Genomic DNA, 15,249 nt, shown 5'->3' with positions numbered 1-15,249 from the left:
AATATCATGTAGTGTTGCCCTGCACTGTAAAACTGATGTGTTTGCTTCATAAACACTACAATAGTTCATATAAACAAGCTGCTGAGTAGCAATGGCGGAAATTGAATAAAGGCTATATGGCACAGGATAAATAAAGGATAACAGATAACATTATGTTCTACAGAGTTTATCTGCTATCTGCTGTGCAACCCGAGTCTTTTCTTCTTTGGATACCTGCCCCCATGGCTACACAGCAGCTATTTATATAAACAATAGTAGTGTTTCTGAAGCAAACACACCAGTTTTACTAGTGCAGGGCAACACTGCATTATATTTTTATGACTTTAAAACAATTTAATTTTTTGATGTTACTGGTCCTTTAATCCCTTAAATAAACGGCTTTCCTTCATTGTTGGATAATTGCACGTCCACGTGGTAGGTCATTTGGTGTAAAATCCCAAATAAAATTGGAGCACTCTGTAGAATTTTGTGTTGTTTATTATTATATAAAAAAAGTCTCAGAGTTCATTATTGGCTAAAATTTCACACATCCAGTCAATGAATGAAAAACTTGCTAGGCAGCTGCTTTGAAGCCTTATCAGACTTGCTGTTGGGCCTCAGTTAAAGACACACCATGGTGTATTCCCTAAGTCACATTCGAGGAGAACATTCAGTACTGTGCAAGGGGCTCCACTGATGGTGACCTCAGAGCGGGATTCCACACGATACTTGACACTGTGAAGACCTCCCTCCCGATCCACTTTAAACTGCTCCTGTGGTACATCACACAAAAAAGAAGGAAAAAGAAATAAGAGGATAGAAACAACAGAATACAATGGCTTGATAAACATGGTTAACACTCCCAAACACATTAAAACAAAAGCAGCTTTCCTAACAGTAACCAGGAATATCATTATGACATGTTGTATCATCCATCTAACGCATAACACATTCAATCCACTCCTCAACAAGGAGGGCGGATAACAGAGCAAGGCCCAGATTTATTTAAATGTTTATGAGGCCTTTAAGACTATAAAAGTTATAATAATTAATAATAATAATATTGTTTTGTATGTTTTTATTACATGTTGCAGATCTTCTGGAGAATCTTCTGTCCCCAACTAATGGGCAATTTTCATATACAGCATTATACATGTGCAAAACCGCCATTAAAAATAATGGGGCCCCATATAACATTTTCTGGCCCCCTTGGGTACCGCCCACCCAAGCCCCACCCCAGATCCCAGCCACACCACAGTTAACACAGACATCAGCACTAAAAATGGTAAACCACCCCACACACAAGTTTTAAAAAGCCATTGATAGTGAGGGCACCCTTATAAGTTAAAAAAAAACTGTGGTGCCAGGGCACCCCAAGAAATTAAAAAAAAATATTTTTTTTAAAAAAAAAATATTTTTTTTAAAAAAAAAACATTGGTGGCAGGGGCCTATAGTGAATTAAAATAATAGATTGGCGGCCAGGGGTTTAAAGGGGTTGTTCACCTTTATTCACTGCTACCCAAAAAACAAAAGATTATTGTCCCCTAAGCATGATAATCTATTTTTCGCAATAATTGTGTACCTATTTTGCCAACTGTACACAGCGCCGATCCGCGCCTTTATGCCGCCTGAGGCGGCCTTCCGTTGCCGCCGCGACCCCTCCTCACGGCGCTCACATTTTCTGTGCAGGAGGGGGTCGGGGCGGTGCACGACGCTAGTGCAGAGAGCGCAATTGCGCTCTCTGCACTAGAAGAGACGAATTTCCGGGTTGAAAACCGGAAATTCGGCTCTTAGTTACCAGGAGCGGCATTTTTGCCGCCCCTGGTAACCAGGGGGGCGCTGCCGCCTGAGGTGAGTGTCTCAACTCGCCTCATTGGTGGAGCGCCCCTGACTGTACAGTTTAAAACTGACCCGAAAAGCTACAATTCTCACATAGGCTTAGGAGAATGTTTTCAAGGGGGCGGAGAGACTATCCCACAGTGTGAGTCAGGTGGGAGTGTCAGACACTAAGATTTTCCTGTACTAGCCTCTGATTGGCTAGCAGAAGGAACTGTTTAGTTGGCTATACATCTGTAGTTTCTGATTGAGTATAATAGAACACTTTACCCTGCCTAGTCTAAGCAGCACGTTCCCCCATCAAGTGTAACAAAAGACATTATTTGTGCAGGAAAGCAGTTGTTATAATTTATTTAAATGTACTCCCTCCCCCAGCCTTTGTGGCGGAACACAGCACCCTGTCCAGATCCTTCCTTATCAGATCATTTGAAGCTGCTCGGCTCTTAAAAATGCTTTGACTTCCCCTCGCTCCTCCAGCATTTGTGAGAGGAGACAATACAATTCGCAGGAGACTGCGCACAAAAAGCTTGAAGCAGCTGTAGCCCACAGTAGCGATGATGAAATGGTGTAGGTGAACCCTTCTGAAGGAGACAGTCTGAGAAGATTTTTAGTGCAGGGGAGTTGTATCTTTTGGGTTAGTTAACTATGTAATCATTAATTTATTTTTGCTAATTAATGTATATTAATAAAATGAACAATATATGCCCATGAATTAATTGACAAAACTTTATTCTGAAGGTGAACCACCCCTTTAAAAAAAAAAAAACAAAAACACATTGGTATTCAGTAGAACTGAACTCGTGGCTTCAGGACTTCAACTTTGGCTCCTTTTGCGGCTTCAGGTCTTCAACTTCGGCTCCTGTTGTGGCTTTGGGACTTTTTGCAGCTTTGGGACTTCAGCAGATGCGGCGCGGTATTGGTGCTGTCAAGGTGCTACTTCAAAAAAGTGCAGCACAGCCGGGCCCCCCTTTAGGCCCGGGCCCAATACAGCAGTACCCCCCGTGCCCCCCGATGGTGGCCTGCACATGTGTAATACACCCACAAAGAGCATTCATATTACCCTAAGTAAAATGTTTAGTTTAGCTTTTTAAAAAAAACTCTCCTGTGCTTTACCTGCTTCTGAGTAGCAATCCTCTTCTGGTCTCGCTTCCTCCACGCAGGGTCATGTATGTGATGGAAAGTTTTGTATCCTGTGCTTATTCCTGTTGGACGAAAGAGCTGCAAAAAAACATAGCTGTCAGGAACCCTTTAAAGGAATTGTTCAGTATGAAAATAAAAACTGGGTAAATGGATAGGCTGTGCAAAATAAAAAAATGTTTCTAATGTGGTTAGTTAGTCAAAAATGTAATGTATAAAGGCTGGAGTGACTCGATGTCTAAAGGTGGCCATAGACACACAGATCCTATCGTACGAATCAAGGATTCGTATGATTTTCGGATCATGTGTGGCGTGTGCCGACATCTTTCGTCCGGCGCAGATCGGTCGTTTGGTCGATCGGTCAGGTTTGATTTTGACCCGACCGATCCCGCCGGAGCCCATGGCACATCATAATATGATCGTTCGGCCATACGGCCGAACAATCAGATTACCCCCGATATAGCCATGCTCGTTAATGGCATATTGAGGAAAGATCTGCTCATTTGGCGATGTTGCCAAATGAGCGGATCTTTGCGACTATGGCCACCTTAACATAACACTACTTCGTGCTTTTCAGCTCTCTTGACTGACTGGTTACCCTAGTGACCAAGCAGAAAACAATCAGTGACTTCGGGGTGGGGGGGGAGTGCATATGGGCCATAACTGTTGCTTTTGAATCTGATGAATGCGGAGGATCAATTGAAAACTCGCTTAACAGTTAAGGTCAAGTCAAGTCAAGTCAAGTCGCTTCCTGAAAAGCAGGAAGTTGAATTCAGGCTATTATATTAGACATCCAGTCACTCCAGTCTTTATACATTACATTTTTTGCCTAACTAACTATATTCATTATATATTCATATAAGTCAACTTAAAAAGAAATAGGGAAAAATCTGATATCTTTATTATAAGATGCAATCATAAATCATACAAAACCAAGATCACCTTTAGTCCAGCTCCTTTTATCCTCCTGTAAAACTCGTCATCTTCCCTACCCCAACCCCAGAATCGATTAGACATTCCATTGCACTAGAAAAAGAGAGTAAGACGAAAAAGAACTACCTGATCAGAATTAAATTAACAAGCAATGCATACATAGAAATATGCTAGGAAGGCATATTTTACTTAGCACTTCATGAGAAACTGAGGAGATGTTTTGGAGTTCTACATGGGTATAACATTGGTACAATAAATATAAGGTTATCACACTGATCCTATAAAACTCAAGACAGTCTAACTACCAAATCTGCAGTGCAAATTTTATTTCCTAAAATTGCAAACAGTGAAAAATGAAGATCAGATACAACTTATTCTAGACTATATCATACTAAAAGGCAGCACACTAGTTCAGTCAGTGGTGCTTCTGACTTGCAACACTAGGGTGTAGGAGTCTGATGCCAACTTGGGGGCTATCTGCAACATGTTTGTATGTTCGGTGCATGGCTTTACTCTGGGTACTCTGGATTCCTCCCACACTCCAAAAACATACTAAAAACTGGCTACTGATAAAATTGGCCATATAGTGTGTTTGTGTTTCTCAGCAATAAATAAACAACAGATAATAAATAAGCAATAAATAAATAACAGATAATAAAAATAATAAAGGTGAACTTGCCTTATATGCATGAACTGTTTTATTGCAGCCAATCTGTAATGGTTATTTTGTATACTTGTTTTATTGATACAAATCCACTAGCAATGAAGTATTGAACTCACCATTTCATAATGCTGTTTGGTGAGCAGCAGAATCCCTCCCACATATGTCTTGTAATGATAAAGCGGGTGCAGCTCTGGGGAGGCCACGTGGAACGGTCCCTGCTCTGGGAAGCCATAATCCAAATCAAGGTTGAGTGGTAACAGGTCCACATCATGCATTGCTATGTAATCCGTTTCATTCCCGCTCTCGAGGAAGCCCACATTAATCAGAGAAGCTCTATTAAACCTGCATACAGAACAGGAAAACAAAGAAATAAAGTATTGTGTATATGATCACTATATTATTGCAGTAGTATTCATGGCCTCATTTCAAGGGATTTAAAATGCTGCACAGTCAGGGCACTGAGATCCCAGCACATGGCACAAGTCATTAGCATCTTGCATATTCACAAATGAGGGTATGGTGCTCTGCTTTGAAACTGTGGGGAAACCCTCCACCATGTCTGATGAGTTTTCCTGGCAGAGTGAAGGAAGATACTACAGCTGCACGATACAGTCAGGTAGGCACTGCAGCTATAAATGTTCATAACCTTGAAAGGAGTCCTCAATTCATAACCTGCTAATCAGCTGGTTTACAACATTGTTTCAGGAGTCAGGATGCATGGAATATAAAGAGTCAAACAAACACTATAAACTGCATTTTACAAATAATGTTAAAACAACTGAAAACTATATTTATTCATTAATGTATATTGGAAAGTTGCTTAAAATGTGATTTTCTTCATAGAAATTGCAGCACTCCTAAGCGATAATATTAATACCGCCTTTATTTCACATCTGGCACAGTAACGTTTCAGACCTCACTGGTCCTTTATCAAGCTGACAGTATATTTTCTTTCACTATACAAAAAAGTAGGTGGAGGAATCCTTTAAAAGAGTACATATAGCATAATTAAAACTCCCCTCAGATCTTGTAGGCAATAATGCATAATACATGGTGCTGGTTTTACTTTGGGCTAAAAATTAATGCTATTTTTTAAAAATGTCCCCTGGAGCTCCCTATAGATTTGCCTCGGGCCCCTGCACGTGTTCCAAATGAAAGGTAGGCGTGCCCCAACGGTCCCTACAGTAGGAGGGGCAAAGCCAATCACAGCCCTGCAGTCACACAAGCAAAGCCAGGCTTTAGGTTCCTATCAGGTCAGCCTAGCTGCAGGTTGGTTCCTATCCTACAGTGCAGTGTGCAGAGTGCTGCAATTCCTATGCACAGCCTGGGAAAGGAGGCATCAGAAAGTGGAATAGGTGGCGGGACTAGATAGGTTTTTGTAGTAAGTTTTTTAAGCACATTCTTTCTATATTTAAAAGAGTGTATTGCACCGGCATATTCTTGCTTTTTACACAATATGTCTCATTTATATTTGCAGCTCAAGCTGAAGTGACTTTGTGGGGAGAGTTGCAATGGTTGGTGTCAAAAGCTACTTTTTATATTTATAACAGCAGTCTGAGAACTCTGACGAGTTAAGAATCTTTCACCAACACCTGCTGTATCAAGTATTCTAAAATATATCCTTAAGAGAACAGAACTGTGCACTAAAAAAAACTGCCTCCTCAAAAAAAATCTATACAGTACATACTGCCCATGGGGGAAAAAGTCAGTTTCCAGATCAACAAAAGAAAGTGACACTGCCACCAAAACATAATCTTCATATTATGTTTAGAGGTTTCATCTAAAACAAACCATAGTGTATGTGATTGTAATAGAGACTTTGATGTGAATTCTTTTCAATCTCTATAAAGCATGGAAGAATATTTCAGCACTATATGTATTAAGATATTGTTATTTCTTTTTGTACTTAAATTGTACTTCCAGTTACATGTATGACTGTGTTCCTTATTTCTCTTCAAAAGCCACAACACTTACATCCTTTATGGCTGAATTTGCATTCTATAGCATACTAAAAGTTACATACTTAAAAGTGAACTGCCCATTTATCGCACATTCCTTAGAAAATGCCCACAAGTTAGATATACCCTTAGGACAATACCCCATTCACAGTGAAACTTCAAGTAAAATGTTGTAAGCCCATTTTAGGGAGATACACGTTACATTCACACCACAGTGCTAGACAAATAACTACAGAGAATTGTGCTCATCTGGTTTACATTCAGCTACAATATTTCCTCTTCTAACTTCATTTGTTTGCTCTTTACAGTTTACCTTCCAAATCCACTATGAAATAAACATTTTAAATCAAATGATGTCAGTCACCCAACAAAAGCAAAACTATTGTTAAGTATATTGGAAAGTTGCTTACAATTACAAAAATACATTGTTTGGGTTAACATCCCTTTTAGCTTGCTCCATTTTTAACAGCTTATCTGCACAACAGCAGAAATCATTGAATGGAAGATGACAAAAAAGGCAGTCTTGTGTGTTTATTGTGACTGGCTGCTTTAAAATGAACTGGAACAAAGTAAAGCTGAGCACACTCCTTCTTTTGTTCAGATAGCCAGGTGCACAGTGTAAGAGGGTACGGCAACCCCCAAATACGACAATTATGGAGAGATACACTGGCACACAAGGCAATTAAAGTGCAGGGTTACCCCTTGCAGTTTATTTTGTGCGAACGTGCAACGTTTCGGGGCAAGCCCCTTTATCAAGCATGCTTGATAAAGGGGCTTGCCCCGAAACGTTGCATGTTCGCACAAAATAAACCGCAAGGGGTAACCCTGCACTTTAATTGCCTTGTGTGCCAGTGTATCTCTCCATAATTGCTTTAAAATGAACACATTGTGTGAACACATTACCTAATAGTCCCACGATCCATAAACCAGATTAATTTTACTAGTGGGAGGTAAGTGGTGCCAAGCCAAACCGAAATTAGAGTGCTCACATTTCACATTATTAGGAAGTGGGAGAGGTTTCAGAAGGAACTATGCAGATAATGGGCAACTGATTATTTACTGTATCTTGTATATACATACCGATAATGATCCACTTGATTGATGATAAAAATATGATGAAGGATTTTTTTCTGTATCAAATACTGATGCATATGAGGAACAAAGCTCATAAGTTCTTCAAATCTCTCCCGAAAAGGGACCAGCAAAGCAAGCCTGTGAGGACCCCATGAGGGATCCTCATTCACAGTCCTAGGAATCTGGGGACAGGACTTCTGGGAAGAGGCTTCATCCTGAGTTCCTCCCTTGTTCACATCACCACCAGAACAGCTGAGTTGCAGCCAGAGCATAGACAGAAAACCCAGGATCAAGCATGTCAGAAACAAATTAAAAATGCTGCATTTTCTAGGCAGAAACCCCAAAAACAAGCTTGATCTGTAAAAAAAAAGGCAAATTCATGAATTGCAACAGGATTCCAGCATCTGACAGATAATGTGTGCTCAAACAAGTAACTGCTGCTGTGCCAGGTGCCATATTTTATGGTGGAAGGAGAGGCAACACAGAAAATGCCATCAAATACAAAAATGACCACCTTTCATTTACAAAAGGATTTACTAATAGATATAGGGGATCTTATTTATTAACCTTTGCACAAACTATGAATCTGTGAAATAACCAATGTCAACCAGTAAGGAGTGGTGCATTTTTACCTGGTGCTTGCCCACTCTTGTTGTACACAACTTGTCACTTGCCTAGTACAGTCTGTGTTCATGCACCAATGATATAGGAAAAACAATGCCCCCTCGTGTCAGGTGCAGGATTTAAATGCAAGTGCCTGGTAGCAAGGCATTCAGATTTTTTTTATTAAAGCATTATGATGGAAACCCCATGGAAGTGCTGCACAGGCCCTTAAAGGGGTGGTTCACCTTTAAGGTCATTTTTAGTCAATTGGTTTTCATTATTTATTTTTTATAGTTTTATAGTTATTTGCCTTTTTGTTCTGACTCTTTGCAGCTTTCAAATTGGCGTCGCTGAACCCCTTCTAAAAAACAAATGCTCTGTAAGGCTACAAATGTATTGTTATTGCTACTTGGTATTCCTCATCTTTCTATTCAGCCCCTCTCCTATTCATATTCTAGTGTCTTATTCAAAGCAATGCATGGTTGCTAGGAGAATGTGCACCCTAGCAACCAGACTGCTTAAAATGCTAATTGAAGAGATGTCGAATAAAAAGCGAAATAACTCAAAAACCTTAAATAATAAAAAGTAAAAACCAACTGCAAATTGTCTCAGAATATCGCTCTCTATGTCATACTAAAAGTTATCTCAAATGTGAAACCCCCCCCCCCTTTAAAATATGGCCCTGTCAGTTAGCACTTAGCTTTGAGTCATCTAGATGTTCCTTGTTCACAAGGGAATTATTAAATCCAACTTCATTGGGTGAGAGTATGAGATGGCTTGCATTTTCATTTCAGGTTTTTGTATTACTACAAGTATATGTATCTATGATTCATGTGATGTTGTAAATAGGAACCTTTTCTCCTTGAGTCTGATTACTATGTGCAGATAATAGTGATAGACTCCCTATGTAAATGATGACCAGGATGTCTTCATATATCCAGACTTCAAGAAATCCCCCATGTTTATGTAATGTCTTTTAGGGTAGCGACCTGGCCAGTATTTTACCAGCCTGGCCGGTAAAAATGATGCTTGACCCCAATGTTATTAATAGGGAAAAAATCTAAATATACAGGAAGGCCAGTATTTTTTTCCAAAAAAGGTGGCAACCCTAAATGTCTGCCTACAGAAGTGCAAACATTTTTTTCTTTCTACCTTGTTCCCCAAAAGTAGGGATGCACCGAATCCAGGATTCGGTTCGGGATTTGGACTTTTTTAGCAGGATTCAGATTCGGCCGAATCAAATCTGAATTTGCATATGCAAATTAGGGGTGGGGAGGGAAATCGCGTGACTTTTCGTCACAAAACAAGTAAGTAAAAACGTTTTCCCCTTCCCACCCCTATTTTGCATATGCAAATTAGGGTTCGGATTCAGTATTCGGCCGAATCTTTCACAAAGGATTCGGGGGTTCGGCAGAATCCAAAATAGTGGATTCAGTGCATCCCTACCCAAAAGTAAACTTTTATTTTAATTTAGTGGAATATTGCTACAATATGGAGTTACCAACACTAAGCAAAGACAGTATTACTGAACATGGTTCCTTACCTGCTGTCCTCTCTGAGGTACAGTGCTGGCTTTCTCCGTGTCATATACATCTCCTCTGACAAGTCCCAGTCCTCTCCCAGTTCATAAATAACACTTTGTTAAAACGTTTCCATAACCCTCCAACCCTGAAGGCATTGCACAGAGTCACCTATATGTACAAATGAAGTGCACAGCCTCCAGTGTACTACAACACTTGCGCCACATCAAACACTGAGTCTGTAACAGTAACAAAAAATATTAAAAAAACAAACAAAACTACCAGCTCCAAATAAGACCCCCATGTCCTACAGCATTTTACTTATTTATTTAGCGTTTAGTAAAAATAAACCTCCAATAAAACCCTCTCCGTGTCATGTAATTAGTCTTAATTTTGAAAAAAGGGGATAGGGCAACAAGCTGTGAAGCTACGTGCGCGCCCCCGATATCTCGCCACCTCACAGGAAATCCGACTGTAACCGGAAGTCAGTTCATCTGCAGCACACCGGACGATTCATATTGTAGCGTGTACCTTCTCCCTCTGCTTGTCAAACGTAGTTTTCGTATGTGCTGTGTGGGGGGAAGGCTGGGGGAAAGGAGCGCTGAGGGGAGGGGAAAGTATGTGTGAGAGGAAGGCTTTGTACATCAAAAGACGTTCTGAGGGTTCGGTTTTGTAGAGGGAAAGAAAGACTGTATGTACGGAACGCATTTTAGGACATCCTGCAGCGAAATACATGTCCTATGCCTTCGGAATGGCGCATCGGTTGCTTTTACCATCACTCATCGTCAGGACCGCCATCAGAAATCGAAGGGCCCCATACGACAACATTTTCTGGGCCCCATGGGCTGCACCCACCGCAAGCCCCACCTACAGGTCTGCCCACCCCACACAGTAAAAAAAACAAAAAAATTATTGGTGGCTAGGGTTCCCACATGTTAATGAAAAATAAAAAGATATTGGTGGTCAAGGCCCCCCATAAAAAAACATTTGTGGCCAGGGCCCCCCCCCATTAAAAAATATTGGTGACTAGGACCCCACATGAGAAAAAAATATTGGTGGCCAGGGGCCCCCCCCCCATTATGAGAAAATTGGTGGCCAGGGCCCCTTAAACATCCATGCCTTCCCGAAGTCAGCTCTCAGAAAGATGGGGGGGCCTGGCTAATCAAGTAAGTGTGGTGTGGCCGGGCCCCCCTTACCCTTGGGGCCCCCTACAACTGTCCCCCCGATGGCTGCCCTGCTCATCGTCCAAATCTGCAGTCACACTTCCGTCCTCTACCCTCCCTTCTGAGCCATCAGTCATACGAACTCCACCCTCAGCCTTCCGCCCTCAGTCCTCTACCTTTTGCCCTCAGTTCTCTTCCTTTTAGTCCTCTTCATTCCGCCCTCGCTGCTCAGCCCTCCACCCTCTTTCTTCAGCACTCCCCCCTCAGATCTCTCTTTTCAGTCGACAGTCTTGTCCCTAAGTTTCTAAAGTGGTGAGCGAGGGCGGACGGCAGAGGACTGAGGGCGGAGTTCGTATGACTGACAGACTGACATCTCTTACTTTGAACCTATACCAAGTACAATGGGCTGCTAATTGAACTTGGCAAAATATCTGCCCATATTAATAATACACATTCTCCTGTTATATGGATACAGTTGTGTGGCATGTGACCCTGCAATACACATAGAGCATTGCCTCACAAAATGAAAATACGGAAATACGAGTCCTCCTCACATCAGAAACTGTGCAGATATATGCATACTTGTATGTCAACTTATCTAGATATACACTCATATATACTTTATTGCTGGGAATTCAGGGTTGTTTAGGACAGCAAATACGCTGTACAAGTTTTGTATTTTCAATATTCTAATGTTTTAGAAGTCATCCGTTTAATGAACTGCATTTCTGGTCACCATTAGGTGATATTTACGTTATAAACCATCCATCCAGGGGTTGTGCCTAGATGTCATGTTTGATTTTCCACTAGAACAGCATGGTAGTGTATTTTGAGTCATTGAAGCATACCCAATCCTTCATTTTACCAACCACTTTTGAGTCTGCCAAAATACAAAGCAGAAAATACGCAGAAGTTCAGTACATTATTCTCTACTTACTTCAAGTGAAACTCAGATAGAAGTGCCTGTCCAGGTATGGAGAAGTCCCCAGTGCAAATCCATGTGTAATGGAGGAAAAATTTGTTTGCCAAATGTTCAGGTAAATAAAGACATTTTCTTACTGGAAATTCCAGTTCCTCCAGTCCTTCAGTCAGCACAGTTTCTTGTGACAATAAAAATAAATATAACTTCCCCATCCCCTATATCTGCAATGTCCTTTAGAACAATACACCTGAACATATAATTATTTATATAAAATAAGGGAGATTGCTTTACAATATGAAGAATTAGAGATATGTATCAATCTATCAATAGATAGCGTGGAGGTCTTTGCGCCTTCTTTGTGCTTAATGCTATCACCAGATAGTTGTCATATTTCATAAATCGGTTGATATGCGAGTGTCACCACTGACTGTTCTTGAGACACAGAGGGTGGAAAATAAAAATTATTTAATTCAATCATTAACTTGGTCAGATGTGGAGAGGTCTTGAAACTAAATCATTCCTAATGTAACCTGCAAACATTGGTATAATAAAATCAATCTCCTGTGTGAAGTAATATTACCTGGTTACCCACTGCTGCCCTCTCATCCCTCAATGCACCAGGAGTATACCTGTGTTGTGGTGTGTACAGTGTTCTTGCTCCATCAGCTAATATTTTTTTGCAGGCCATGGAAAAGGATGGAATCAGAAAATGCTCATAAGGTGTGGAGGGGTCTTGACAAATGGAAAAAATGTAGAGTAAATTCAAATGGATATGTGGCAGGGATTGGATTGAGATGCTCTATAAGTAAAATAATTGGATATCTCCCATGTAACCTGTGCCATTTAGCACTATTTTAACTTTAATGGCTGCCCCCATGGCTGCCCTGCAGCTTATTTATATAAACTACAGCACTGTTACTGACACAAACACGCCAGATTTACTAGTGCAGGACAATACTACATTATCTTCTAATTACTTTAAAACATTTTAATTTCTTTATGTTACTATTCCTTTAAATTCATGTATGCTGTCGTCACCCCATCACCTAGAACATGTTTGGCTTGTGCTTATGCATTTAAGTAGCGCTCATAGTAATTATGGGTGCAAGCAGGGGCTGCAGAAGAGTTTTCCACTCAGGGGTATGGGTGCAAATTTCAGTGTGGCTTGTTCTTGCATCCCCCACACACACATTGGAAAATTGAATCCGTTGGTTCTCAGACCTATACAGTCAGTCCCTATACAGTCATGAAAAAGTTTGGGAACCCCTCTTAGCCTGCATAATAACTTACTCCACTTTCAACAAAAAAAAGATAACAGTGGTATGTCTTTCATTTCCCAGGAACATCTGAGTACTGGGGTGATTTCTGAACGAAGATTCTTAGTGAAGCAGTATTTAGTTGTATGAAATTAAATCAAATGTGAAAAATTGGCTGTGCAAAAATATGGGTACCCTTGTAATTTTGAATGCATGTAACTGCTCAATACTGATTACTGGCAACACCAAATTGGTTGGATTAGCTTTTTAAGCCTTGAACTTCATAGGCTGGGGTGACCAATCATGAGAAAAGGTATTTAATGTGGCCAATTGCAAGTTGTGCTTCTGTTTGACTCTCCTCTGAAGAGTGACAACATGGGATCCTCAAAGCAACGCTCAAAAAATCTGAAAACAAAGATTGTTCAGTATCATGGTTTAGGGGAAGGCTACAAAAAGCTAAGAGGTTTGCATCAATGGTTGTGGCGGCGCACTCAGGTATCTCTTTCATAGAAATCGCTCGTTCTCAATTCGTAATTAAAATGGTTTTCCTTTATTCGGACATCTTCATACACTGAACAAACAGTGTCATGAGGTCTGATGCGTTTCGTGTCACTGCACTTCCTCAGAGACACGAAAACCATTTTAATTACAAATTGAGAACCAGCGATTTCTCTGAAAGGGACACCGTAGTGCGCCGCCACAACCATTGATGCATACAATGGATACATTCCTCTTAGTGACGGACTCAGGGCGGCAGCACCTGGGTCACAGTGCAGTCCAGGCAAGAGACTTTTAACATATACATTCCATATGTTTTGGGAGTTGGAACCACTCCCAAGTGTTGTAGCGTGAGGTCTGGGGCTGAGCGCACCCGGGCCATAGAGTGTGAACGGTGAGTGGCCATATGGGAATGTTAGAATGAAATAAATTAAATTTACCAATTGAATGTATGGACTTGATACCACGGACTTGCAATTGATTATGAGGAACCCCCAGTGTAGCGCTGGATGCATGTATATATATCTCAGAGGTTTAAACTGTCAGTTTCACCTGTAAGGAATGTGATCAGGAAATGGAAGGCCACAGGCACAGTTGCTGTAAAACCCAGGTCTGGCAGGCCAAGAAAAATAGAGGAGCGGCATACATGGAGTATTGTGAGAATGGTTACAGACAACCCAAAGCTTACCTCCAAAGACATCTTGCTGCAGATAGTGCACCTGTACATCGTTCTACAATTTAGCACAATTTGCACAAAGACCATCTGTATGGCAGGGTGATAAGAAAGAAGCCCTTTCTGCACTCACGCCAGAGTCGCTTGTTGTATGCAAAAGCTCATTTAGACAAGCCACAGTCATTTTGGAACAAAGTGCTTTGGACTGATGAGACAAAAATTTAGTTATTTGGTCATAACAACAAGCGCTTTGCATGGCGGAAGAAGAACATCGCATTCCAAGAAAAACACCTGCTACCTGCTGTCAAATCTGGTGGAGGGTCCATCATGCTGTGGGCTGTGTGGTTCAGGGACTGGGGCCCTTGTTAAAGACGAGGGTCGGATTAATTCCCCCCAATATCAACAAATTCTTCAGGGTAATGTTCAAACATCAGTTACAAAGTTAAAGTTACGCACGGGTTGGATCCAAGACAATGACCCTAAAAACACTTTGAAATCTACAAAAATCTACATTTATGCAGAGGGAGAAGTACAATATTCTGGAATTGGCCATCATATTCCCTAACTTGAATATCATGGAAAATCTATGGGAATGGGCCATATGAAAAACATTACTAGAAAATTATGTTTAGAAGGGCTGTACTGGTTGTTTATAAAGGGGAAAGATGTGTGTTCCTGAAAAATGCAGATGAGATTGTGTACCTGGCATCATCTTGATTTGCTTATTCTGCAAGGGGCTGGGGCACAACTACATAAATGCGTGGAACAGTAACTTCATCAACATTAGACAGAGGTAACAGTATTCATACTAATAAAAAAATATTACCACTGTTACTTTAGCTGACCTTTACATTTAATTGAAGAGTTGATGATTCCAGCAACGGTACCAGAGGGAATTATAAAAGCAGCAACATTTTAAAGATGTACAACTTTGCCTAAATCCCTTCAGTAACATATTTGCAACCGACATAATAAATATTTATACATAGTGATTCATTTATAGTGACAATAACAGACACAAATATAAATTAAA

General features: G+C 40.7%; 1 protein-coding gene across 1 annotated transcript; it reads right to left on the bottom strand.

Annotated features, from left to right (window-relative positions):
* Positions 1–459: 459 nt before the first annotated feature.
* b4galt7.L (xylosylprotein beta 1,4-galactosyltransferase, polypeptide 7 L homeolog) lies at positions 460–10,507 on the bottom strand. Its single transcript, XM_018252264.2, has 6 exons — positions 9,728–10,507; positions 7,588–7,938; positions 4,666–4,891; positions 3,895–3,978; positions 2,929–3,033; positions 460–752 (listed from the first exon to the last, which is right to left on the bottom strand). The coding sequence occupies exons 1-6, from the start codon at positions 9,775–9,777 to the stop codon at positions 597–599; spliced, it is 972 nt and encodes a 323-aa protein (XP_018107753.1). The 5' UTR covers positions 9,778–10,507; the 3' UTR covers positions 460–596.
* Positions 10,508–15,249: the final 4,742 nt, after the last annotated feature.

Source organism: Xenopus laevis, chromosome 3L (genome assembly GCF_017654675.1).
Source record: "Xenopus laevis strain J_2021 chromosome 3L, Xenopus_laevis_v10.1, whole genome shotgun sequence".
In the NCBI taxonomy this organism is placed as follows: Eukaryota; Metazoa; Chordata; class Amphibia; order Anura; family Pipidae; genus Xenopus; species Xenopus laevis.
This window is presented reverse-complemented; position numbering and strand designations above follow the sequence as displayed.